Consider the following 24,733-nt stretch of genomic DNA (forward strand, 5'->3'; position numbering starts at 1 on the left):
GACAAAAATAAATAACAGAAATACAAAGAAGCTGTCTACATAGTGCCCTGCTGTGTAAAGAAGTATTTGCGACCCTTATTAAACCTGTGTGTGCATGTGTGTGTGTGTGTGTGTGTCTGTGTGTGTGTGTGAGAGAGAGACACATAGAGGAGATGACACTGACTGACCAGGGGTTTCCATAGCCAATCACGTCTCTCCACCATCATAAATACGTAGGTTTCTTTAGGTCCCTTGAAGGGTTGATGGAGTTCATCTCTGTCTGGAGAACTACTTGAACTTTCAACATGCTTCAACACATCTCTCCTCAGAATCAGAATTTGTGATTTAACCAGCGTTGAACTGTGATTATTCCACGTTTAACCCAAGTGACTGTAACCATACAGTGAGAAGCAACATCTCCCTGTCCTCCGAAGACATGATCTGGCTTCTATTAGTTTTATTCTATCTCTTTTGCCCATCATGTTCAAAAAGGGGGACCAGTGTTCAGAGTGCTGAAACAGAGCAACGTGATCAAAAATACTGGTGGCTACAATGAAAGCAAGGCAAAACAAACATGTATGCAAAGAAAGTGAAATGAAAAAGTCAAAGGAAAATAACCAAACATCTTTTGATCTGCTTTTGCTGCTCTGTATTTACTCGCCATATAATGACAGCCTCCTTTCCCGTCACCATATTTGTTTGCTGTGATTTACTTCCCCCAGCGTTTGATATGGAAGTATTTGTTTGTGTACGCGCATGGAGTATAACTGGACTATTTCTTTTACTGTTGGACATGGGATATGATGTTACTGTCATGTGCTGACACATTCAGAACAGGCACTGCATTGATGGATTGTAGATCCCCCTTTTTAGATATAGCAGGTCAGATATTGCAGGACAGATGTTGCCATGTAAACTTCTTGAACATTTTTCTCCTGTTTCCAAAAGTCAGTCTTATCAAATTGATCATACGATTAAATGAACTCCATGACTAACTGTAACAATTCATCTGCATCAAAAATGTGCATTCATTTCACTTCCTTTTGGAACTATACAAACTATATCTTTATTTGTGGGGCAAATAAAGGTATACCTTATCTTATCTTACCCTCAACCATTTCTTTTTCAGTGAGAGTGGTCGAATCAGTGCAGTAGGGGGACACCTTGGGAGATGTGCTCAGCTGTCCTCACCAATATACCACCCATGTCACTGTGAACTTCCTATCAACACTTGTGGTAACAAAGCACAAGGATGTGTCAATCACAGGCACCGGTGGGCCGGGGCAGTAAATAGCCAGCGTAAATGTGACACACCGACACGGAGCGACACACTGCTTTGCTGTTAACTTCATCTATAAAATGACTGCCATCAGTGGTCGGATGTGTGTCAAGCAATAGGCTGAGAAATCAGACTCAACATTTCTCATAGCGCGAAAGCAAATCTTGAAAACTGTAAGCGTCACGACCTATTCACCTCCTGGTGGAGAGGATTACATCTGTCATTGTTCCTCAGATCTTTAAATTAATGCAAAAGATGTTTACCAGTCATCAAAGGTCGCCCACTTCAGTGGGACTCTTATCTCATCACTGAGGTAGCCTGAAGGAATCCGTGGTGAATCCATGTTAGACACAAAGAGATGCTTTAGTTGGTCGGTTGGCCCCTGTTGGAGCAACTCTGGGAGTCTTGAGGAATGTGGGTTTGTCCTGCAGTCCGGTTCCTGCTCCCCCCTCTCTCCCTGTCTCTGCCTCTTGTGTCCCCTCCCCTCTCCCAAACAGGGCATTTCCCTAACTTTTCTCTTTTTCTCACCAGGCTATAGTTCAATATTCCATTGAGGGGCACATATCCCGTCTCAAATTGCGACTCTGGACACGTCGACGCCAAGGCGCTCCAACCGCTGCAAGGTACTGTGTGCGTAAATACTGAGTGCGTTAGTGCGGAACAATTACCACTGACTGATGACTATTGTTTCAGGAGCCCGTTGTTCACACAGGATTATCTCCATATGCATATCTGCCAGATGAATATGTGTTAAAAAAAAAAAAAACAACAATTACACGATTTCGATGCAGAAATATACGCATACAGGTGAGGGTCGGTTCCATTTTTGCCGGCTTTTTTGAGAAACTGGATTTTAAAAAAATAATAAAATCTCGTCGGACTCATCACGTTCTGCGGTGCTCGCTCCGTTAGTCCACTTACTTTAGGACACGCTTTCCTGGCAAGTAAAGTGGAATAAAAAGAATCTATTTTCCCTGGCATGGACTTGTGTCCAGTAATCAGGAGCTGCTGTTGCGCTCTTTTCCATTCATAAAGTTGATTAAAGTCGTTTCAGCGCAACATTATGGAGAAAAACAACTGACTGTAAAATTTCAAAAGAACATTTTAAGAGGCTGCTGACTACTGGAGCGGAACCTTTGGACATTTTTGTGTAGCCTCTATCATATCTGTAAGGTTCTCCATAGATAAATTTCACCAAACTTCAAAACTTTAGCTGTGACGTGTCACCTTTCAATCCGATTAGGCACCAGTGCGTCTGTTGTCATTTATAGAAGCATTTAAAGGAAATGTTAATTGATAAAGCGGGATGAGTGTCTTCCCTGCTTCATTTTGACAGCAGGGTTGCGCACAGCACAGCTCCAATCCGAAACTGATCAGACATTTCTTATGTGTCTGACTGGGGGAAAAAAACCTGTTTTAATTACTCATCAATGAGCTTATCATACCTACTTATAGGGCAGTTTTACCATTTTTCCTGCTATTAAAAGAACACTACAAATTGTGCCAGTTGTGCTAGATGTACATATGGGAATGATTTTTCTCTGCTTAGAAAAGGAAGACAATACACACAGGCATCAATACATTAATTTCCATAAATTCTGTGGTTTAGGATTTCTTCATTTCCATACTTTTCTGGCTGCTTGATCCACTTTGACGACCTCTCTGTCCTTACCCTTGCATTGTAGAGACTTCACGGCTCATCCATCTTTTATCTCTCATGAAAATGAATGAGTTGAGGCTGTATTTATTTTACATTCTTTATTCAACCCAGACAGTCTATATAATGTGGTTTAACCCGCGGACTAACGGCTGGGCTTGCTGAAGTTGTATATCACTAGGGGCTCCACAGTTCCCTCTGAACCCTGTGGTTTATAATGTGGTGAAGAAAAAACAAACCTCATAGCTGTCTTCTTCATTTGGTCTCTATGTGTATGTTTGATTCAGTTCAACCAAAGGAAATAAATGTTTTTGTTTTACATGAGATGAATACTTGGTATTTACAAATCATTAAACTTCGTCACTGTTTGCTCAGATTGTGGTATGTACGATGGAGAATGAACATTTTGAGTTGATCGATGATCTTCATCTCTCCATCCAACTCAGATTTCAGTCTTTCTTAACTATCCTCTTCTCTGTCTCTCTGGCTCCCTCTAGGCACAAGGCCACTATCTAGGACAGTGATGTCTTTACCTTTGGACTTGTGACCTATATTTGGAGGAGCTATGCATATTTCCCACCCTGTCACAGATTGTTTTTACATGAATAGTTTAAAGAGACCGGACAAGTAAAAAAAAAATGTTGTGGCCACAATCAGTGAACAGAGAGAAGTCAGAAAACTTCTTCAGGTTCTTATTTCTTAGATATACAAACAATTTCCTGCCCTTTAATGAGGGTAAACATGATGTTCTGTAGAACATTTGTTTGTCACTGGGTATCTCATCAGTTTATGAATGTACTCTTTGTAGTCTGAAGTAAGTATTACATACAGTACTTGGTGCCTGAGGAGTGATAAACCACTTGAGACTGCTTTGAAATGCAGTGTAGTGAAAACAGATTGTTGGAAGTCAGGCTTTAAGTGTCTCCTTTATTTCCTTACATGTTGTTCTTCCTTCACCCTGAACTCATCTCTTTCATTCTAAAACTGGCATTTTACCGGAGAATTGAAAGGAGTCCTCTTCACAAAGTTTCCAAGGTCGGATAAAGTTTGGACACAGTATCTCATTTTCTCATTCAGTGGTTTCTCATTATTTCTTTCTTTGATTTGATAGGAGGTGCCAGTTTACCTCCCGAGCACTGCCGAGGTGCCCCTGAGCAAGGCGCTGTCCCCTTTATAAGCTGCTCATTTGGGGCCGCACCACAAAGCAGCTGCCCACCACTCTACCTCCCTATCACCTGCATGCCTGCAGGCCTCTTGTGTGTGTGTGTGTGTGTGTGTGTGTGTGTGTGTGTGTGTGTGTGTGTGTGTGTGTGTGTGTGTGTGTGTGTGTGTGTGTGTGTGTGTGTGTGTGTGTGTGTGTGTGTGTGTGTGTGTGTGTGTGTGTGTGTTGGCTAGAGTGGACTAACAATTTCCTACAGGATTAATAAAGTTGATTACATTTACAATGTGGATGATGTTCTAATTATCCTCAGGACCATATATAAGGACAGAACATGCGAGCACTGCAAGAGGATTTAGCCTGATGCAAACAGTCTGTAAAACATAACATTAAACCCCATAAATTAATATTTTACAATTCATTACTAAATGACTTAGCTAATATGAGACTAAGTGACAGTTTGCTCTGATGTCTGACTTCATGTAGCTTTTCGTCTTTTCTGTTGGCGGGTCACGTGCTGCCTTCTGTCCTTCTTTTATTCACATCTCTGTGAACTTCTGAGCAGAGAACAAACACACTATTTATGTGCATGGGGAAGTTTGCAAACATCAAGACTGTAGAAATTTGGATAAGGTAGAAAGTTAGTGACAGCAATTTAGACTATAGAATACCTGTGAGAAAACTCTGTTATAACCTGCGTGTTATTTAATTTTCCTAAAAATGATTGTCTCCCAGTAGGAGCCAAATGATGTATTGGGTCTCCTGGGCATAGTAGGAATCAATGTTGGCTCGGTTAAGCATTAACAGTTTTTTAACCGCTGAATGCAGAATTCTGAATGTTTCGTTATTTGATGTTAACTATTGGTCGAGTTAACTGAGAACCTTGATGGAAATAAAATAGAGTAATCAAACATAAAGTGGTTTGTTTGACTTTTGATTACCAGGAATTGCATCAGCGTATCTATCAGTCACTTAAGTGCTGTGGAATACATCAGTGGCTTAAAGCGTGGCTTAGCCTCTACACCCCCATGGATAAAATTCATTCAGCAGAGGTAATGATGAAAAAACCAAATCCTGAACCCTCATGTGGTGGTGTCTCTGTCGTCGTCAACCTCTACCAGAGGCCGGAGAGGTCGAGGGTTCTGCAAAATATCTCAGCTGTTCCTTGGACTGTGCTCTTCTGGACTAAGGCTTCTGATAGTGTTCCTGGAATCTTTTCCACTTTCGGTGTCACTGCCCAAACTGCACCAACTACTAGGGTGACCAGGTCTGCTTTGACCTTCCACCTCTGCTCCATCTGTTCTTTCAAACCTTAGTAATTCCTTCTTCCTGATGTTGCTGTCAGTTGGTATTGATCTATCATCACAGCCCTCTTCTACTCTTTGTCCACCGCCAATATGACTGTTTGGAAGACTAAGTCCCATGGCACATTCGCCCTGTTGTTCTTGACAACCTTTGGTGGTATGTCCCACAGAAATCTGGGTACTTCCAGTCTATACTGGGTACAAATAATCTGTTCACTAATCTAGCCACTTGGTTGTACCTTTCCATGTAAGCTTGAGCATAGGGTGTAAGAGGATCTTAAACCGTATGCTACCATGAGCTGGACTGTCTTAGCACAGCCTGTACCTTGCAAAGCTTGATGTCATTGATGTATAGCAGGTGGCTGGTTCTTGCCCTGCTTTGGAATTGGTGGTCTGTAACCACTCTTTTGTAATAATATTGCTGGGGGGGGGTTCAGGCCTATGGAGAACAATGTTAACAGTGCAACTACTTGGTATATGTCACACTTGATGGTAACTTGGGCAGTTGGCTTCAGACTGGCCTCTGGGGTTGTCTTTTAAATTCTCATTGAGTTCTGAATGTGGAAGACAACCCAACATTCAGAACCTCTTTGTGTGTGTGTGTGTGTGTGTGTGTGTGTGTGTGTGTGTGTGTGTGTGTGTGTGTGTGTGTGTGTGTGTGTGTGTGTGTGTGTGACACTGTGCAAGATAAATAGGAAACAGAGCCTTCATCTTGAAGGCTCTGTTTCCTATTTATCTTGTACAGTGTCAGACATTCCAGTATCAGTGTGTTGCATTGAGCCATAGGCTTTTTGTAGTCAATCCAGGCAGTGTCCAGATTGTTGTTTCTTGGTGGCTGCTCTGCCAAACAGGAGCTGGTGCTTGACTACACTGCTGCTACTGTCAAGTTCTTTCTGCTTGCATTGAGGCACTTGTATAGTATTTTAGCCGCCACAATGCCTACCGGGACCTTCTATGTTGTACAGAGACAGGTGTTTCTCCGGTAGGTGGATGCAATGGATCCCCTCAGGAGATCCTTCATAATTATGATTGTCTTACTCTTACTTAACAACCCAGGGTGGGTACAATCCTTTAGCAGCTGGTTAATCTGTGCTGACAGGCATTTGTGGAGGTTTGTTAGCTTCTTCAGGTTGGATGTGTGGATCATATTGAGAAGAGATGCTGTCCAACTCTTCATCTTTGACACTTTTTCTTGAATGTCTACCATTGAGATGGCTACTTGTCCTTGTTCTGAGAGGTTGCCGTGGTCAGTTCTCAGTCATTGGGCATCAGTGTTGTGATACTTCTCTTTCCTGTGTGCCCTTCCAACACTTAGTGACTGCTAGCCTCTGTTAGTCTCTATTGGTCTCTGTTTGTCAATTTTGAGTACCTTTGTGATTTAGATCTCCCTTGACCAAGATGTACCCTGCAAAACGTAGACACACAAAAAAATTCAACCAACTCTCAGAGGAAATATCTGGACAGTGTCAAAAAAGTACCAAATTATGGATGGGTTTAACAACTTTATAATTTCTTGGGTTTTTTAGCTGTTTGTTGAAAGTAAGCTCATAAAATGTACAGAACCTTTTTCCTGAAAAGTTGTGTTTTGACTTTCTAAGTATTTTGTGTCTTGGTGTTTTCTAATTATTGATGGTGATATTGAAGATAGTAAGAAATGCCGACACAGAGACTGAGGTATGAGAGGGTTATATGCAGCAAAGTGCTTGGGATCATGTACAACCGTATAAGTCATTGTAGTAAGGACATAACCGTGATACTCGTTAAGTACACTACCAAGCAGGACAGGCTTGCAAATACTTCGGACGAGAGGTGGGGTATACCCCAGATAAAACGTCAGCTCATTGCAGAACCACATGAAACACAAACAACCATGCACTCACACCTACGGACACTTTGGTTCACCTAAGTTGAATGTTTTTGGAGGTGGAAGGAAGCTGGAGAACAGAAGCTACACTGAAGGGGCGAGAACATACAAACTCTACACAGAATGGAATCAAACCTGAAACTTTCTTACTGTGCCCGCTACTGAAACATTTTCAGTACATTGATTAGATATTGCAAAATAAGTATGAAATGAAAAGGTTTATTTGTGTAGTGATCCAGAGAGTGTGTCCAAGTTAAGTTTAAGTTAATTGTGATTGTGATTGGTTAATTTGTAATGGATGCAGATACAGATAGACCCCTTTTGTACGTCTTCTCTATCCATTTCATATGTACTGGGGTAGTTTTCAGAGAGTATGCAAAGACAGATGAAATTTAGCCATTCCACCATAAATGGCTGAGTAGACTGTAGCTGGTATTCCATCAGTGTAAACCAATTGTGTTCCAAAGGAAGGAGAAAAGAGAAAACAAGACTATGGAAAAATGCCCTGTTTTCAAAGTGTTGATGTATTAATGACACACATCCACTGAATATTGCCATATTTATTGTTGAGCTTTTGACACTGAACTGCTCCCCTGCAGTTTTACTGATGCTGGTGTAAAGGAGGTACAGAAGTTTGGAGGTGCTGATGGACAGATGGATGTATTCTGTCTGCACGTAGAGGGAGTAAAATATTTCCCCCAGCAGTTATCCAGGGCCGCTCTCTAATTGTTTGCTTCAGATTTTCCTCTGTACCCTGGGACCTCCCTTTTTTGTTGGCATTGTTGTGATGTTGTCATTTAATGTGATTGGGCAATTCTCAACACTTTTCCATCTTCACTTTCACTGTGACTAAAGCAGCTACGGATATGCGTGTCATTAGAGACATGGTGAATCTCCCCCTGTGCGCACAGTTGAATAAATAAATCTTATTTCCTAAACTCTGGCTGAGTCTTCTTTCTGAGGTACTGGAAAATTAACGTCATTGTTGAGGCAATATGTTGTGTTGCTTTTGGAATTATGCACCCCCCAAAATATTTTTATCGCCAGCCGCCACTAATCCCAGGTGTGACTTTAGGACGCCCCAGTAAAATGCAGACTTTACAAAAACATCCTGAACACCACTGATTCAATTAATTTTTGAGTGGTGCTGGTGGAGTAATACACATCTAATTACATCTGGAGATTATTTGATAAAAATGCTGGCACCAGTGTCTTGGATGAGTTGATCCATTTAGAATCAACATGCAAAATCTACACGTAAGTTAATATAAGAGTGTAGGTTTGTTTTCCCCTCTGTGTCTCAAGAGTTTAATTGAATTTTCTTTCTTCCTTTGTCTAGCCACCACTTTGGAGTGCACATCAGGACTTGGTCTGGATCCAGGTCTAGATCCCTCTGTTCAGACTGGGTCCATACAGTCAACGGAGAATCTGAAAGTGAGTGGTGAAACGGAGGTGCTACGGTTGGAGGGATAGCCAGGCCGACCAATGGGATCAGGGAAGCTGGCTCAGGTGCTGCTGCAGTGGGCAGCAGTGTGTCTTTCCATGGTCTATGTGACTTGTGGTCAAACCGGTGATGGACCGTACCAAGCTAGTCGATTCACTGGCTCTATGGACCAGAGGGAGGTGCAGCGAGTTCGAAGACGTGGCCAGGAGACACTGAGAGGGTAGGGATGACAATCTCTGCATGTGTGTGTATATGTGTGTGTGTGTGTGTGTGTGTCACTGTCTTTGTACAACTCCTACGGAGAACTACTGGATACTTTGTTTTGGAAATTGTTCTAGAAGCATTCGAAAGAATGATGAAGAAAAGCATTTTTTAGTCAACTCATAACATTTGTCGTTGTGTCTTGAAAAAAAATGCCTTTCCTTTCTCACTTCTGGCAGCTCTTTTCCAACTGCTGTGCATTCTGGGTCAAGGCCAAGCTCGCCTTACACCAAATCATGCTCCTGAATACTGCCACATTGTTTTCTCAAAAACAGCACATGTTCAGCCTTGACACAGTGGTTGCCTCACTGAAATCTTGAAATGTATTTACAACAAATTGACATTTTCATGGGAAAGGGGAGAAAGGAGTCTTTCTCTACAGTTCATGAAGCAATGGTCAGTTAATAACGTGACCCAAACCCTCGTGATTGTATTAGTTTAGCTGGAGAAAGTGTGTTGGGACTGCTGTGGGGAGATTGCTGGCCTCATTGGAAAATCTGTGTGGGTATATATGAACTAACATATGCGCGTGTGTGTATTTTAAGGTGTTGTTCATTTGACTCTGGGTACTTGGGAACTATTTAGTCTAATGAATTCCAGGGATTGCGTCAATCCTCATCAGCTGCAACCCTTTCCCTCCCTTATGTGCCTTCTTTCTTTCATCTTGTTACCTATATAACCTAGAATCCAGTTGTGAGACTTAATGTTTTGCCACCTTTTGAAAAACAAAGGATTTTTTGTTGGGCCTTGTTTTCAGTGTCTACATCAGTTATTCCAATCAACTCCCATCTGTCCCAGCTTATGGTTCCCCTAGTGCCAAGCCACAGGAAATGAGGTATTCGTATCACCAGAGGGGGTTATGAAAAGGGGCATTTGTTTCACTGCTGTAGGTGACAACGAAGCAGAGGGAATAACAGAGGGGAGGAAAACTATATAAGAAAGATGAGATGAAGAAGAAATCGAGAGGGATGGAGAGAAGTCACTAAATTAATCACATTTTATTCAGCTGAAGTGTTATTAACAAGCAGGATAAATTTCATCAAGCATCATAGACTGTAGTTTTCTCTAAAAACTATTGTGAGAGCTCTTGCTTGTCACTTATTTTGGTTAACATGGAAATATTTTCGTCAAAATCTTCCTCCCTTTGCATGTAGACATACAATATTTTAGCTTCCATACTGTAACGTTACTCATAGATACAACAGAGATGTGCTGCACCAACTCATCAAGCTTTCACTGAACTGCAAAAGAAACATGATCTGACAGAACAGTAATTCACATTTACAGTTTTACAGTAAGAAGCCAGGAGCCAGCAAGTTAAGAAACCAGCAGGCCTTGCACAATAGCTTATTATTCCCATCAAATCGTGTGTGATTTCATGAGAACATTTATAGAAGCAAAAGCCTAAAGACTTTTTCCGTTACATTGTTAAGTCCTGGACACAATAATGGTGCAGGAATGAAACGGTCATGCAGTTAAATACTTTTTAAACATCATCCTTTTAAGATGAACTCAAATGCTTTCATTGTTCATTGGCCAGTGTGACTACCACAAACCAGAGGCATCTGACGAAAAAGCCCAACATCATTTTGATTATTTTTAATGAATTTCCAGGTGTTGCCTGGTAACTGTCTCTAGCATTATTCCACAATGTTAGAGAACCTTACATGTGCTGGCCAAAGCAAACAGATCTAATTTGCTGAATTTATTTCCAATTACTGTTTGAATGATATTGGCTGAAACGGTTATAGATAATCTAAAATCAGAGAAACTTAGTCATGTACATGTGCGCATGTTTCATCAAACAACCTCTGGAGAGAAGCCTTGGACTCATGAAATCACATTTGTGACGAGTGAGTGAGTGTCTGGCTGTCCACAACGCTTTGTGCCGTGACGGCCAAATGTTTCCCGTGCAGGAGTTGTTGTATTTTACTACAAGTCGCTCTCCCCAAAGCATTGCAATACATGAAAACTCAGACTTGCGTCTTGCCATGTCGTGATGCTTTCTTTTATAGTAGTTCCAGCAGTGGTCTGTCAATAACTCCTCATAGGTTTTACAGATTGTCTGTGAGGAGATGGAGGGAGTTTAGTTTAATGATGGTCATTATGCCGGCCTTGGGCTGGAATGCAGTGTTTATTTGCCAGCTAGAACTCCAAATCCCCTGGTCTGTCTCTGGTAGCACTCGGTCTGATGCTGGCTGACTCTGATTTATTGACTCCCGCTGCAGCCTGGCATCACTCCACTCAAGGGCGGCATCTGATCAGACTATTGGCTGGCTAGCTCACTTGTCTGCTTTATTTGACCGACCGCCTGGTTAGAAGAATGAGTTTTAGCTTTGATTTCATTGAGCTGCTTTCGAAAAAAAAAAAAAAAAACATTAAAGGGAATGAATATACAAAGTTTAATAATATTTCCTGTATGTTAGAGTTTAACCAATCCAGGCACCACATCCACACCCACTTTACTAACTCGGCCCAGCTTTGCCCAGCAACTGATGCTGGCTAACTTGGGAGACTGTCAACTCCAAAGTAAGAATTACATCGAGCAAGTTCCATCATGGATAATGTCAATACCACCTTGATGGAGTCTTCCTTTTACTTTCAAGCTTAATAAAAAAAATGAATTGACCCACTTTTGATTTTACAGTGCAAACCTTTTTACCTTAGACCTACATTGTCTGAGTGCTTTGAGGACAGAGGAAAGGAAAAAAAAGCTTCCAAAGAATTTATATCTGGAATGAATGAACAATTTCCTTTTCTGTTTTATGTGCATCAGGTTCCATTTTAGGTTTTAATGTGTCTGCATTTTACGCTTGCAGTGTGCGCAGGCTAAGGCTGACCTGTAAAGATAGGATAATCCAGGACAGCTGATTGGCATGTGGTCAGCTAATAACATTGTTTTTACTATATGTCACTCACGTTCATTGCTTGAGCTTTTTATGTGAAGAGCTGCTTTTGATTTACTGTTAATTCTGCTAAAGGATGCATAATTTCAGTGGACTACTTTGAGTGAGCCTCAGGATAATAACATTTTTTATTACTTGGTCGACCATGGTTTCAGTTGTTGAGCCAGACTGTATCTCATCAGCTGACACGACCACAACATTCAGTGATGGACTGCAAGTGATTGTCTCTGCTCCCAATTAGCTGCCACAAATATCTGGCTATCCCCTACTGGGGATTATTGACCCTGACATCTAATTGGAGAGCTACAGGCCCAGGTGTGGCTGGAGGCAATGATGTATAAGAGTTTTGTAACTTGAGGTTAGATCCTAAGCAGATGACCCCTGACCTATGACACTGACGCACACATACAGAGGCGTAGACACCTGACCTGGGGCCAGGACAACTGCGAACGTCTTGTCTGTGTCTGTATAGAAACAGAATGTCTGTAGTTGTTTGCCAAGCCGGCTCGCTGCTGCTGTTCCTTGTAGGGTCAATGGAGGCCGTCTGCTCTGAAATGCATTAACCTTTGACCCTACAGATTCCTGCAAGAGAAGAGCACCCTCAGGGTACAGCTGTATAACTTGATGTTTACAAAAAAATGGAAGACTTTGTAGCTGAACGATATTGGTTAGGGCATTAAATTATGATTATTGTCATATAAAAACAATCTGACTCATATTTTTAGGATTGATCCACTGATTTTGTTGCCTATAAGGTGACACATAGTGAAAAATGCTCCTTTGGCTTATGCAACTTTATGTTGCTTGTTTGATTACACCAGCAATTAAGAGCCCCGAGATATTCCATTGGTTAATTTATGACAAAGAAAACTGACAAGTTTTCACATTTTTGTATTTAATATTTGGCATATTTGAGTTCTTTAGATTAGATTTTTTACTGTCGGGGATGTAGCTCAGTGGTACAGAACCTACTTTGCATGTATTCTGCCCCAGGATCAATCACTGGCATCTGCAGCCCTACGGGCGCACAAGACAGTGTCAACTGTAAGCCGGTCCCAAGCCTGGATAAATGTAGATTTGTGGCAGGAAGAACAACAAATACGAGCAATTATCTAAAATGGAAAAAAGATGATACTCTGTGACGACTGCTAACAGGACAAGATGAAGGAAAGTGTTTAGTTTGGAGTTTTTACTGAATTCATCAACAACTAAAACAGTTTCATGCAAACAAAAAAGGACAGATGACAGACAGACTTTTGATGGATAGACCGAATGTTTCTGTTTTTCTCATTAAATCTCATTCTCATTTAGCTGTTGCTGCACGTAAAGGGTTTTTTTTTTGTTACTGATTCTAGTTTGCCTTTGTCAGGTCTACAAATCTCTTTGACAGTCCCCTTTAGACTTTGAGGTTTGACTACATTATCCATTTTGCCCTCATAGTTCATTTTACCCTTGGCGACTGTGGCAACAATTTTCCCTCTGTTACTATTAATGGTAGTTAACAAGGAGTCAACGGGCCGGGAGGCGACTTCAAAGAGTTAATCTCCTTTAGATTGAGACCTCAGAACAGTAGGACATTTCAATATTGAGGAAAACCCGTGGGGCGTAAACTTTGCTTTTTGAATGTTGTTCTATTCTGTTTTACTTCAGTTCATTCCCTAAAGTCTCTCCTCTTTGATAGGAGACCAGGGATTGACCTGAAGGAAATACAGAGAGAAACCAAGAAGGAGAGAAAATTGGGGAGGAAGAGAGAATAATAAACCAGAACACCTTTGGGTTAGACCCCAATAATCCTTCATATATTGACATCCCCAAGGTCTGTAACAAAATCTTCAATGCTTTGGGGAAAAATAGATGAGGAAAGACTTAGGACTCATTGAGTGTTGGAATGCTGATGTCTCCGCACATTTGTCAAGTTTTTTTTTTAGTTTTTTTTTTTTAAATGTTTTTTAGTTTGAGAGTTTGCCCCAGAAACCTCCACCAAGCCTCTGGCCTCTGCTTGCTTATACTGCTTTCTCCTTTGTTTCCATATCTCCTTTTCCGCTCCCACTTCTCCTCCTGCTTCCTCCTTCTCTCAACATAAACTTGTTTTGCTTTCCCTCCCACCCATGCCCATTCCTTTCCCACCATACTGTATGCTGTCCTTTTAACAAACATTCCTCACCCTCTTCACACTTTCTACCCCAAACAAAAACTCACCCTTTGTAAAGGATCCATTTCTGCCCTATTTTCTTTCATTTTCTCTCGATGATCTCGTCTGGCCATTCATAATTCCATCTATTTCCTTTCTCTTACCTCTCTGGCCTGTTCGTCTCACCGTCTTTGCTTGTGGGTTCTGTTCTCCAACCATCAGAGAGCTGATGTTTTACTCTGGATGATCATCAGTTCAGCTCCCATCTTTTAATAATCTTTTGTTTCAGACTTTTTATGTATCTAAAATCTGTTTATTTCTTTTACAAGGAAAATTGTTCTCTTCTGGGGTAAGTAAAAAGAAATAAGAATAAACAGAAGAATAATATGTTAAATATCAAGCTTCAAAGGGCCCGGGAGGTGGATTTTCTGTCCAGCAATTTTTGAAGCATTTGATTTAATGAGTCAATCAATGGTATCTCTTTAATCTGTGCAAGAAAACCACTAAGTACTTTTTCCAGAATTCCAAACTAGTTCTTTAAGTCAATAAAAAATTAAAAACAGAGCACAGTTTGTGTATTAGCTTCTGCAGTACACAGATATACTCTTTCTTGGGTATCTATTATTTGTAAACTGATTCATTTATGCTTTGGACACTTGATTTGATAAAGTATACCATTAAAGCACTTTTCACTCTCATCATTACATATTATAAATATGGCACCAAATCTCAGTTAAAGTCAGCAATTACAAGTCAGTTAATTGTTGGCCCATAGTGACATACATGTACTGTACATGTATATGAAGAAGAAAACCAAATTAAAATGTAGGAGCTGTAAGATGTCCTCTGTGCCTCTAGAGGGAGCTCCTCAGGATTTGAAGCAATAATCCCAATGATGTCATGACATCATTGTGATATTGCCAGATTAGGAATATTTGAATGGAAAAAAAGGCAGAATAAATTTTAATATGAATGTTTTAAAATGTATTATTTGCTATTTAAAGGTAGAATATAAAAAAAATCTAAGGTATTCAGTTAAATTTGGTCGACATCAAAAACACTTTGTATTCTAGTCTTCTTTGATTTTGACTGAAGAGATATGAACTTTTTGGTAAAAGGACTTCACCTTGAGCATCTGGATCAGGCTTTTTCCCAACCTATCCAACTGTGGTCCCTTAGCTTCAGTCATGCCATCAGCAAATGCATGCATGTAACCACCAACACAGTTGACCGCAGATATACCCATGATTATGCTCTTTGAGAGGCCACCAAGGATATCATTAGTACCACCACACCGCTGGAACCCTCCAGCTTGTTAAACAACTTCATGCAGCCTCTCGGGGCATTTCACTTGAGTACACACACCGCATGACGCACACTTCCTCGTAGTATTTGGGTTTTTATGATTGCTGTGTTTTGGAATTTCTTTTTCATTTCTTAGTAAACTGAGTTGTAAGTAGGTGTGTAATTATTCACCATTTTCACGTGTTCTTTGCATTAGCGTGTGGAACGGCTGACCTCAGACTCGTTGTGTGTGCATGTGTGTGTGTGTGTGTGTAGGTCAGTCATCTCTAGATGTGGTTAAGCCATCTCCACGGAGAAAAAACTCTTTGACTGACCTGCAGATCCATTGTTCCGTAAGCTGTGATGACTCTTACATCTGTCAGACTGGGTCAAAGACTGTAGCAGACTGTGTGTGTGTGTGTGTGTGTGTGTGTGTGTGTGTGTGTGTGTGTGTGTGTGTGTGTGTGTGTGTGTGTGTGTGTGTGTGTGTGTGTGTGTGTGTGTGTCGGGGTTGGATATTTGCCAGAAAACAAGACAGCCAGGCATGGAATTCAGGGTGAAAGGAGGACTTTATACATCCTGTCCTTCCAAGTTTAAATTCAACTTGAATGAAAACAAAATGCTACTCCTTGTGCTGTTGGCCTGTGACAAATCCCACCCCCCCCTCCACTCTGAAACTACCTCCATCCATCACTCGAGGAGGCTTTGTATTGAATTTTGTTTTGTTTACTCTGAAAGCAGAGGCTGTGCAGATCTTTGGCAGCTCAGAAAACAATTTGTAACATGGTGTGTTTGTGTAGAGGCTTCGCTGAAGTATGTTTGGGAGGTCTGGGTGAGTAGTGAGTTTGTTTGTTCTTTGTTTCTTACGCCACCAGACCCAATGTGTGCGGCTCTCGCTTCCACTCCTACTGCTGTCCGGGCTGGAAAACCCTGCCAGGAGGGAACCAGTGCATTGTTCGTAAGTTCCTCCATTCTTAATACCTTTTTTTCAGATGATACCACAACACAGAGACCATATGAATGAATGTGATGGATGCAGACATTAAAATGAAACTGAACCTGTTAAATTCACACCCGTGTCTTTTTTTTCCTCTCTCTCCTTTATCTTCTCAGCAATCTGCAGGAATTCCTGTGGCGATGGCTTCTGCTCCAGACCCAACATGTGTACCTGTTCAAGCGGCCAGCTCTCCCCCAGCTGTGGGTCAGGAGGAGGAGGTCAGTGACATGAATGTGAACCACAGTCCTCCAGAAATTAGGAAGTGTAGTTCTTGCACTGCATTGATTCAATAAAAAGATAGTGATGACTTTAAAAATAGTGGGTGGAACCAGGCTAGCCCCCCCCCCCCCGACAATCTTTATGGTAAACTAACTGAACTGACTGGTTATAGGTATATGAGAGTTGTATTAATCTGAGAGCTTGTTGTATGATTGCATAGTGTTTGGATAGACTGTGTTTTCCCAGTTTAAGAGCTTCTGCTGGACGGTCTTTGTCTGGTTGATTGCTTTATTCCATTCCTGAAATGGTATGGTATGATTGGCAGAATAATCCAGTAGATCATTGTAAGCCTAGATGGCTATCACAGAAACAGTATATTCCTATAATTCTACTAATCGGCTTTGAGCCTGTCTACACTTTAGTCTGTGATGATAAAAAATGGCACCAAAGACTGATTAAACGATATTACTAGTTACTCTAAGCAGTTTCATTTCCTTCTCATCCAATTGCTGGGCAATTTTCCAAATGTAATGGTTCCACCCTTCTCTCATGTGAGCCAGAACAGTAATGTAGCCTGGATAATACTGGTGTGTAGAGTCCCTGGCCTGTTCTGCAGCCTGCAGGTCACAGGGTTTGCAGGATTAAAGTATGGAGTCTGACCGCCCAGGCTGGGTCTGCTGGGCTTCGTTACAGACCACTCAGGATGTGTCTGTTTGGAGTCAAGTGAGGTGTTCTACTGTATGCTCAGATTTCTGTGATTTAGCATTTATCAAAGTGAGGTTAATGTAGTGTGTGTAGGGTTTACTTGACACTAGCGTGTGCTAGTTGTTGGTGAGCAGGACTTTGGGAACATGTAAAGTATGTTTGTAGCTAAGCAATATGTTCAGCCTTAATCAGCCAAAGTCAGTCACATCCGGCCCCAGCTACACGGTCCCATCCCATAAAAACTACTAAAACACACATCTGTCACACACCGTCTGACACAGATAAATACAGACACACATTCTTGAATAAAAACACACTCACACACAAGCTGAGAATCAGTTGGCTGTGACCCAGAGGTGTAAAACAGGATCTGTTCCAGCCATAAGAAATGACGACCCTCTGAGGAAGGGCACCGAGGGCGGGGTGGAGAAAAACAGCCTCTGACCTATATGGCAGGACACGAACAGATCTCCTGCAGAGTCAGTGCTTTGGCAGGAGCAATGAAGTCATGGTCCTTTGGGGCATAAATTGCACCAGAAAGCAAAGTGAAGGAGCAGGAAGAGTACTTACTTCTTCAGCTGGCCAAAAGTGAGTGTCAAACTCCAACTACTGAGAAACTAAAGGATCTGAATGATAGAGGGGAGTTTATTGTACTATAATCAGTAAAGGTGAATATTATTTTAATGCACTGTAAGACTATCTGTATGAAGGACCTTTCAGTGGACTCTCAGGCAGCCTTCATGAACATCGGAGGTCAAACAGCTTTATGACTCAGACCAGTCAGTGAATGGAGGTATAGTTTCCAAATCTCTTCTCTCCAGGTGCCATTTGATTATAAAGCTTTTATCTGAGATCCAACATCTCTTTTGGAACCTTCAGTCTTTGCCAAGGAAGGCAAATTATTTAGTTGGAAAAAGTTGGAACAAAGTGCAACTCCATGAAGATCCGTTTGTAAATGCCAATTTCCTTAATTATACGGCTTGTGTACAGCACCCTGGCTTGCTAGGTCTCACATCTTGCCTGTGGAATGCAAAGGTTTAAATAACTCAGCTGCACATTTGTGATTTTATACATGTAATCAACATGTCTGTGATTTTTTTTTTCGTCCACACATCTGTTTTTCTATCATTCGAATGTATCACAACACATAAAAAAGAAGAACAATACAAGCTCATCTTTCTGTGGCTGGCCAGGCTGGACCTTACAGAGTATACGTTCCAAGATGAGATTAGAAAAGTAAAGTATTTGCAAAGCTGCAACACTTCTACAACCACACACGTCTCATTTAGTGATACCCAGCAGTTGTGACATGTGAATTCCCAGACGACAAAGGTTCTCCCTGTTAGTCACCCTTGTAATAAACACACTGACAGTTTAAGGCAGAGCAGCTGTGCTCGGGACCATTTAGGGTCGTCTTTATAACCTTGTCGTCACATAACCATAATTATGAAATCATTACCACAGGCTTTCTCAACCTAATGCTGAGAAACATCTGTCTTTAGACCGACCAGCTTCCCGTTTGCTTCTGACTGGACTCACTAGTCCTGGGAAAGCAAAGAGGCCTTTTTAATTACAAGCCATGTCACCTGAACACAGTCCATCCTGACCTGATGCAGTGCTGCCTCCTGTGAGGCCTGAGGTGTGAGTTAGGTAGAGTTAATTGTTAGTTAGTTAGGTTAGGTAGGTAGAGTTAATTGAAATAAGTTTCAAATTTTGGCATCCTCAAACAGCATCTCATGCAACTTCCTGTTTCACTACATCTGTCATGAAACTGATGTTGACTTCTGGTCTGGGGTCTGTATAAATCAGGACAAAACACCACTGTAAAACTCCTCAGTTTTCCATCACACACACAAATGCCTACACACACACACACACACACACACACACACACACACACACACACACACACACACACACACACACACACACACACACACACACACACACACACACACACACACACACACACACACACACACACACACACACTCAACACACAAACCTGGACTTCCTGTGTTTCGCAGCCTCTCGTAAAAAACACCCAGATGTGAGCAGCTCACTGACAACACGAGTAGAATACAGTGGTGCATTGTGGTGCCGCAAAGCTACGTTAACCACTTTTCGCTCAATGTCTGGAACACACACACACACACACAAACACACACACACACACACGCACATGCGCACACACACACACATACATATCCCTACTGTTGTGCATTCCTGGCGTGGGTCTTTGGGGCAAACTCTCCACCTGAAGGGATGAAGGATCTTGAGGGGGGGGTGGTAGAGAGGCAAAGTTTACCAGTGAGATCATGTCCTTCTGTCTCCAAATGTTGTTGTTTGCTTCCGTCTCTTCCTCATCTTTATCCCATCAAATTCCTTCCGTAGAAAAAAACAAAACGACATCACTTTCCAGCACCTGTCACATCATCCTCGGCTCCTCTTACTGCAATGTTTTATCTATCATAGCAAAGAAATGTTCTCGACCTATTTAGATAGGTCAAGAACATTGAAAGAGGGGAAGTTTTTTAAAAAAAAAAAAGCAAATTTACCCAAATGGGAATGGTTTCCGCCAGTTCGTTCCATGGCAAGAAGAACTGAAGTTATTCACTGCAATTATTATTCGTTTCACATCATGGATCCAGTTGTTGCTCTTGGAATCCATGAGTTAACCTCATGTCATGAATGCAATTTGAGGTTGAAATCTGGGAGAAAGACTTGATCCATCCCCCGTGATAAGAAAGAGTGAGACAGCACATACTACACTGACCTATAAACCCAGTTTACCCTCGGGTCTCAAAGTATTTGTTGGATTGAACATTCTATGTTGCTATGGGGATGCAATCCAAAGTGACAGCAGTTCTGGCAAATCTGCACTCATTGTCTGCCAAGTGCTGCATAGGAGAGCGTTAAATGGAATTCCCCCCAGACTTAAGATGCATTAAATACACAGAGAATGGAATCTTTCTTTGCAATTCCAGTGAATTACATCCGTGACTTGCATTTACTGAAACTGCACAGGGTCCGCATCCAAGAGTCCTGTTGTACTTTGACTCATTCAGTTCAAGTCTTGTCTGAGTGAGCTGCCAGTAAGGTAGGCATGGGTTTTCACAATAAACATCTGCCTAAGAGTATACTCACTCCTCATGACTCACACCAGTCATATTCACTGCGTTTGTGTAAAGTCAGAGTAAGTGGATGGATGACAGAAATGGCAATTGGCATGCGTGTAAACCCTAAGTCTCATTATCCAAACTCAACTATGGGAAAGTTCAGTAATTTCCCCTTTTGCTCCACAGCGCTGCATTCAAAACATTAGAATGAGAAAAAGAGGTATGAAGAGGCAGAGAAAGAGGGATTGTTGGACTTCTTATAGACAGAAGTATGTAGACGGGAAGCCTAAGGCAAAGGTGGAGGAAGGAAAAGTAGAGAGCAGCTGACAACAAAATGTCATCTGAAGCCAGAATGAAAGGATAGAGGATGCAGCTCTCTGCCACCCACCACTGTGTCCTCTCCTAACGTATGTTTGGTAAAATGCTGGCTCAGCAGACAGCTGCTTGTCTGCCAGGAACACCAATTAGTTTCCCTTATGAAAGCTGCTGCTGTGTGTTTGAGATGGTTAGACTGGTCCTCACAGTCTGGTAGAGTCAGGAAACTCCTCCTTCACATTACAACACCTGTAGCACCACAACACACATGGAGTATTTAGTCACTATTTTAACTTAGTCCTTATTTCTCTTACATTTGCCCTTCATTCTATCCTCCTCAGATTCTTTATCTTTGCTACTCATCCATTTTTCACACTTGATGTACATTCTGATACTTTGGGGAAATGATATGATATAATGAACCAAACAAGTGATTATTAATGATTAATATTGAAAGCTTTTTATTTGTACCAGTTCCAATAATACAAGTTCAGGTGTGGTCAAAGTGGAATCATATCTTCACTCCTGCGACCTTCCACTTCTCTCTCTTTCCTCCCTCCTGCAGTCCAGTCCTGTAACGTCAGGTGCATGAATGGAGGCAGCTGCAGCGAGGATTCCTGCTCCTGTCCAAAGGGCTACACAGGAAGCCACTGTGGGCAACGTGAGTAAAAGCTGCTGCACAATCAGTTCACCTTGATGATTGATGTGGGGTTCTGCAGGCAGAGGGTTGTGGAGAGGAGCAGACGAGCTCCAAAGAAAACGATCATTTAATGAGTGGATCTAACAACTGGCCTCAATCATGACACCTTAAAGGAACAAAATCAATGTTGTTATGAAATCCTAAACAGGCCTCGCATCAACCACTGTCCCCATTACGCTAGATTATTTCATTACAAGTTGAACCTTTTGTACTATCTTAACAATGTGGATGGTCTCTGGGAAACTGCTTTCTTAGCAAGTTGAGCCTTGGATCGACATTTAGATTTATTTACTTATTTATTAAAGTGTGCAGGAAGTGCTCCAGACAGTGTAGTCTATTTTAAACCTCATACATAGGCAGTGTCTGTGTTTCACGTTGAGGTCTTTTTGAGACCCCTTCAATCTTTTGAGATGGGGCCAATTTCTCGCGATCGGTCCGGCCTTTGCTTCCTGCATAGCCAAGCAGAAGCCCAGGAAAGAGTTTAAAGTTCAACCAACACGCGCTGAAGCAGATCATTTGGATGATTTATGGAGACAAAACCTCAAGGCGTGAGGTGAACGGGTTTCGTGTTATTGACTTAAGAAGTGATGTCATCAATGAAATCCTCCACATATGCTTGTAATACTAATATAAAACACAGTATGTGTTAGTGAGCTGGTGATGCAAATGATTAGAAGATGAAGTCATTTGAAGCCCAATGAAAGACCTGTGTTTGAGAAAGAAAAGAAAAGGAAAGGAAAGAAAAGGTTTTTGTGATTTTTAAAAGGCAGGTTTATTCACAGAAACAGAAATGACAAATTAATCACGCTCATAGAAAAACTAAAGAAGAGATTCACACAAAAAGAGAATTCACATACAAAAATAAACGAATAATAGAGAAAACGAGTATCCATAAGTTAAACCAAATAACGAGCGAACACAAGCTTCTCACTCAACACAGTGAACACATGACATCTCTGACAAACCACATGTTCGTAAACGTTTCCACATCTTCCATTGCTCTGTAATAATTAAAGTCAATCATGATTTTTTTTTCAAATATTTTTTTTAAATGATCTCCACATTACAGTCTGAAGAGCCTTTTTTGCTTTCTTAAATAAATCACCATCTTTGCTGGACCCAGAAGGAAGTTTAAAATCTACCAGTCTTTTCTTTTCCTGCGTTTCAAATCTTAACAAAGTCTTGCCCAATTTTTTTTCTAAAACATCCATATTGTTTTGTTTTTGAATGGTGACATCAATACCATCAGCATATGCAGACATTTTAAAACCATAAATACAACTGGGAACAATAAAACCAGAGAGGCCTGCTCGCAGCTTTTTTTCATAAGAGGCTCCAATGCTATCTAGAAAAATAACCACGACTCTGTTCATTCGGAAGGATGATTTCATGACGCCGTACCTGTTCTTCTCTCCCACCATTAAACTACGATCCTCTACCCAGCAGCTGAAGTATCATACCTGATGCCTACGAACATGTCACCCGTTTGGGCAGACAGATCGCTTCCTGCTCCTTAAAAATACCCACCAGAGACTATCCAGAGTGACTGATTAAAATATATGTAAACTGAACTGTTGATGAATATGCAAAAAAACAAAAAAACAAACCCCAAAACACTCTTCTCAGACCTTTTAACTCTCTCCTAGCATGCATCAACTAACAAACAGTGTGTAATCCTCGGTGAGTCACTGTCTCCTGTGTCTCCTGTAGCTGTTTGTGAGAATGGATGCCAGAATGGTGGACGCTGCATCGGACCCAACAGATGCGCCTGTGTCTACGGATTCACCGGCCCTCAGTGTGAACGAGGTGAGCGCTTAGCCTGGTTTCTATGTCGGGTCACTACTTTATGGTCCACTGTCTCACATTCTCTCAGACATTGTTGACGCCTCCTGGTCTTCGTCCTTCGTTTACTCTGCTCTGAAACAATTTGACTGATTTTTCTCATTAATTTCAGTTTAGCTTTATAAATATTCTTTACTGCCAAATGTGTGTTTTATTAGGCTCCAGACTAAACTTTTAACCTGGTGGTTCTGGTGTGCCAAACGTTTGCATTTATTCACGCCAGCAAACCATTTAGTTGCAGCATTTATGAAGTTTGATTTAATTTCCTAACACTTTGTAAACAGGATTGGAATTACATATAAACAATAGTGCTAAGCAAATTGAGCAAACAATAAGGATAGACTCACTAGTTTAAAAATAAAATTAATGGGTGATGACTTTTTTGTGGTATTATAAAACTCAGTGATAGAAAAGGTCAAATGTAGTATTAAATAGAGAATTTTCCTCTCTCTAAGATACTTTTATATTTACAGCACACAAGAACTGGTAGATATCCTTCACTGTTTGTTTTTATTTATCATTATATACATATATTAGTCCCTTATTATATTCTTTGCAATGGTGACTTCATCACACAAAGCTTTGAGATTATTTAGAGGAGGTTTTAATAGTGTCCACTAGTTAAACATCATATAAAATATAACGTCAGGACATAGTTCAGCAGGTAGCTATTGGTACTGTTGTATAACCTGACACTAGTAAGCAGTTTGTACAACATGATGCGTGATTGGGTCAAACATCTTCACTGTTAACCTGATCTGCAGAGGAATGAAGATTTGAACTAGTATTAATTTAATGTCACATTTGTGCAAAGCTAACGCATGCAGACCAAAAAAAAAGAAATACATCATTTTATATGAGAGCAGCTAAATTTCAGACTTGCACCCAGGAACCTCGGGTTTACAATCTGTTCTTTTTTTTCATATGGAGGTGAAATATCTTTATACTCTCTCTAGTCTCATGATAAAAATAGTCTTAGTCCTGGGACCAGCCGTTGGATTTAAGGGTTGTTGAGTGGATATCAAACCAGGAAGGCTTTGATGTGCAGTCCTGACTGTTGTTCTTCAGAACCAGATAGCTGACTTTCCGGTCATGTATGACTTCATGCAGTTCCCTCAGACAGACGGTGGGTGTTTGTCTCCTGAGCTTTGAACAGCAGCCTGAGTTATGTGCGTGGTGGAGGAATTGATGGCCACACTTTCCGATTTCCCTCCTGCGCTTAACCTTTCAGGAAGAGAGAAGCACCTTTACACCTTCAGATATTCTCCATCATGTCTCACCTTTCAGTAACCTTCACCTTTCACCATCTCCTTCCTCCTCTTCGATCTGCTGTTCACTACAGAAACAGAGAAAGGTATGAGCACGTAGTTTTGTTGGACTTGATTCATGGCAGCCTTAAACATTTATCATCTGTTTTATTGAATTAACATCCCACCCACTCAGTCTGCTGTTTTTTTGCTTATATTTTCTATTACGGTCACTTCACCAAATTTTGTAGCTTTAGTAACCCTCCTCTCTCTCTGTCGCTCGTCTCCATGAAACTCTGGGGTGTTGTTTTCTTGGAAAAT

The 24,733-nt window shown here is 41.2% G+C and overlaps 1 protein-coding gene across 1 annotated transcript in view; it reads left to right on the forward strand.

Annotated features, from left to right (window-relative positions):
- Positions 1-1,618: 1,618 nt before the first annotated feature.
- fbn2b (fibrillin 2b) overlaps positions 1,619-24,733 on the forward strand; it is a 60,088-nt gene continuing 36,973 nt past the window's right edge. Inside the window, exons 1-6 of the mRNA XM_068318623.1 lie at positions 1,619-1,881; positions 8,582-8,906; positions 16,144-16,226; positions 16,382-16,483; positions 21,189-21,284; positions 23,034-23,129. Of these exons, the coding sequence (XP_068174724.1) occupies positions 8,728-8,906; positions 16,144-16,226; positions 16,382-16,483; positions 21,189-21,284; positions 23,034-23,129 (556 nt within the window). The 5' untranslated portion in view covers positions 1,619-1,881; positions 8,582-8,727. The remainder of the gene's footprint in view (positions 1,882-8,581; positions 8,907-16,143; positions 16,227-16,381; positions 16,484-21,188; positions 21,285-23,033; positions 23,130-24,733) is intronic.

Source organism: Antennarius striatus, chromosome 7 (assembly GCF_040054535.1).
Source record: "Antennarius striatus isolate MH-2024 chromosome 7, ASM4005453v1, whole genome shotgun sequence".
In the NCBI taxonomy this organism is placed as follows: Eukaryota; Metazoa; Chordata; class Actinopteri; order Lophiiformes; family Antennariidae; genus Antennarius; species Antennarius striatus.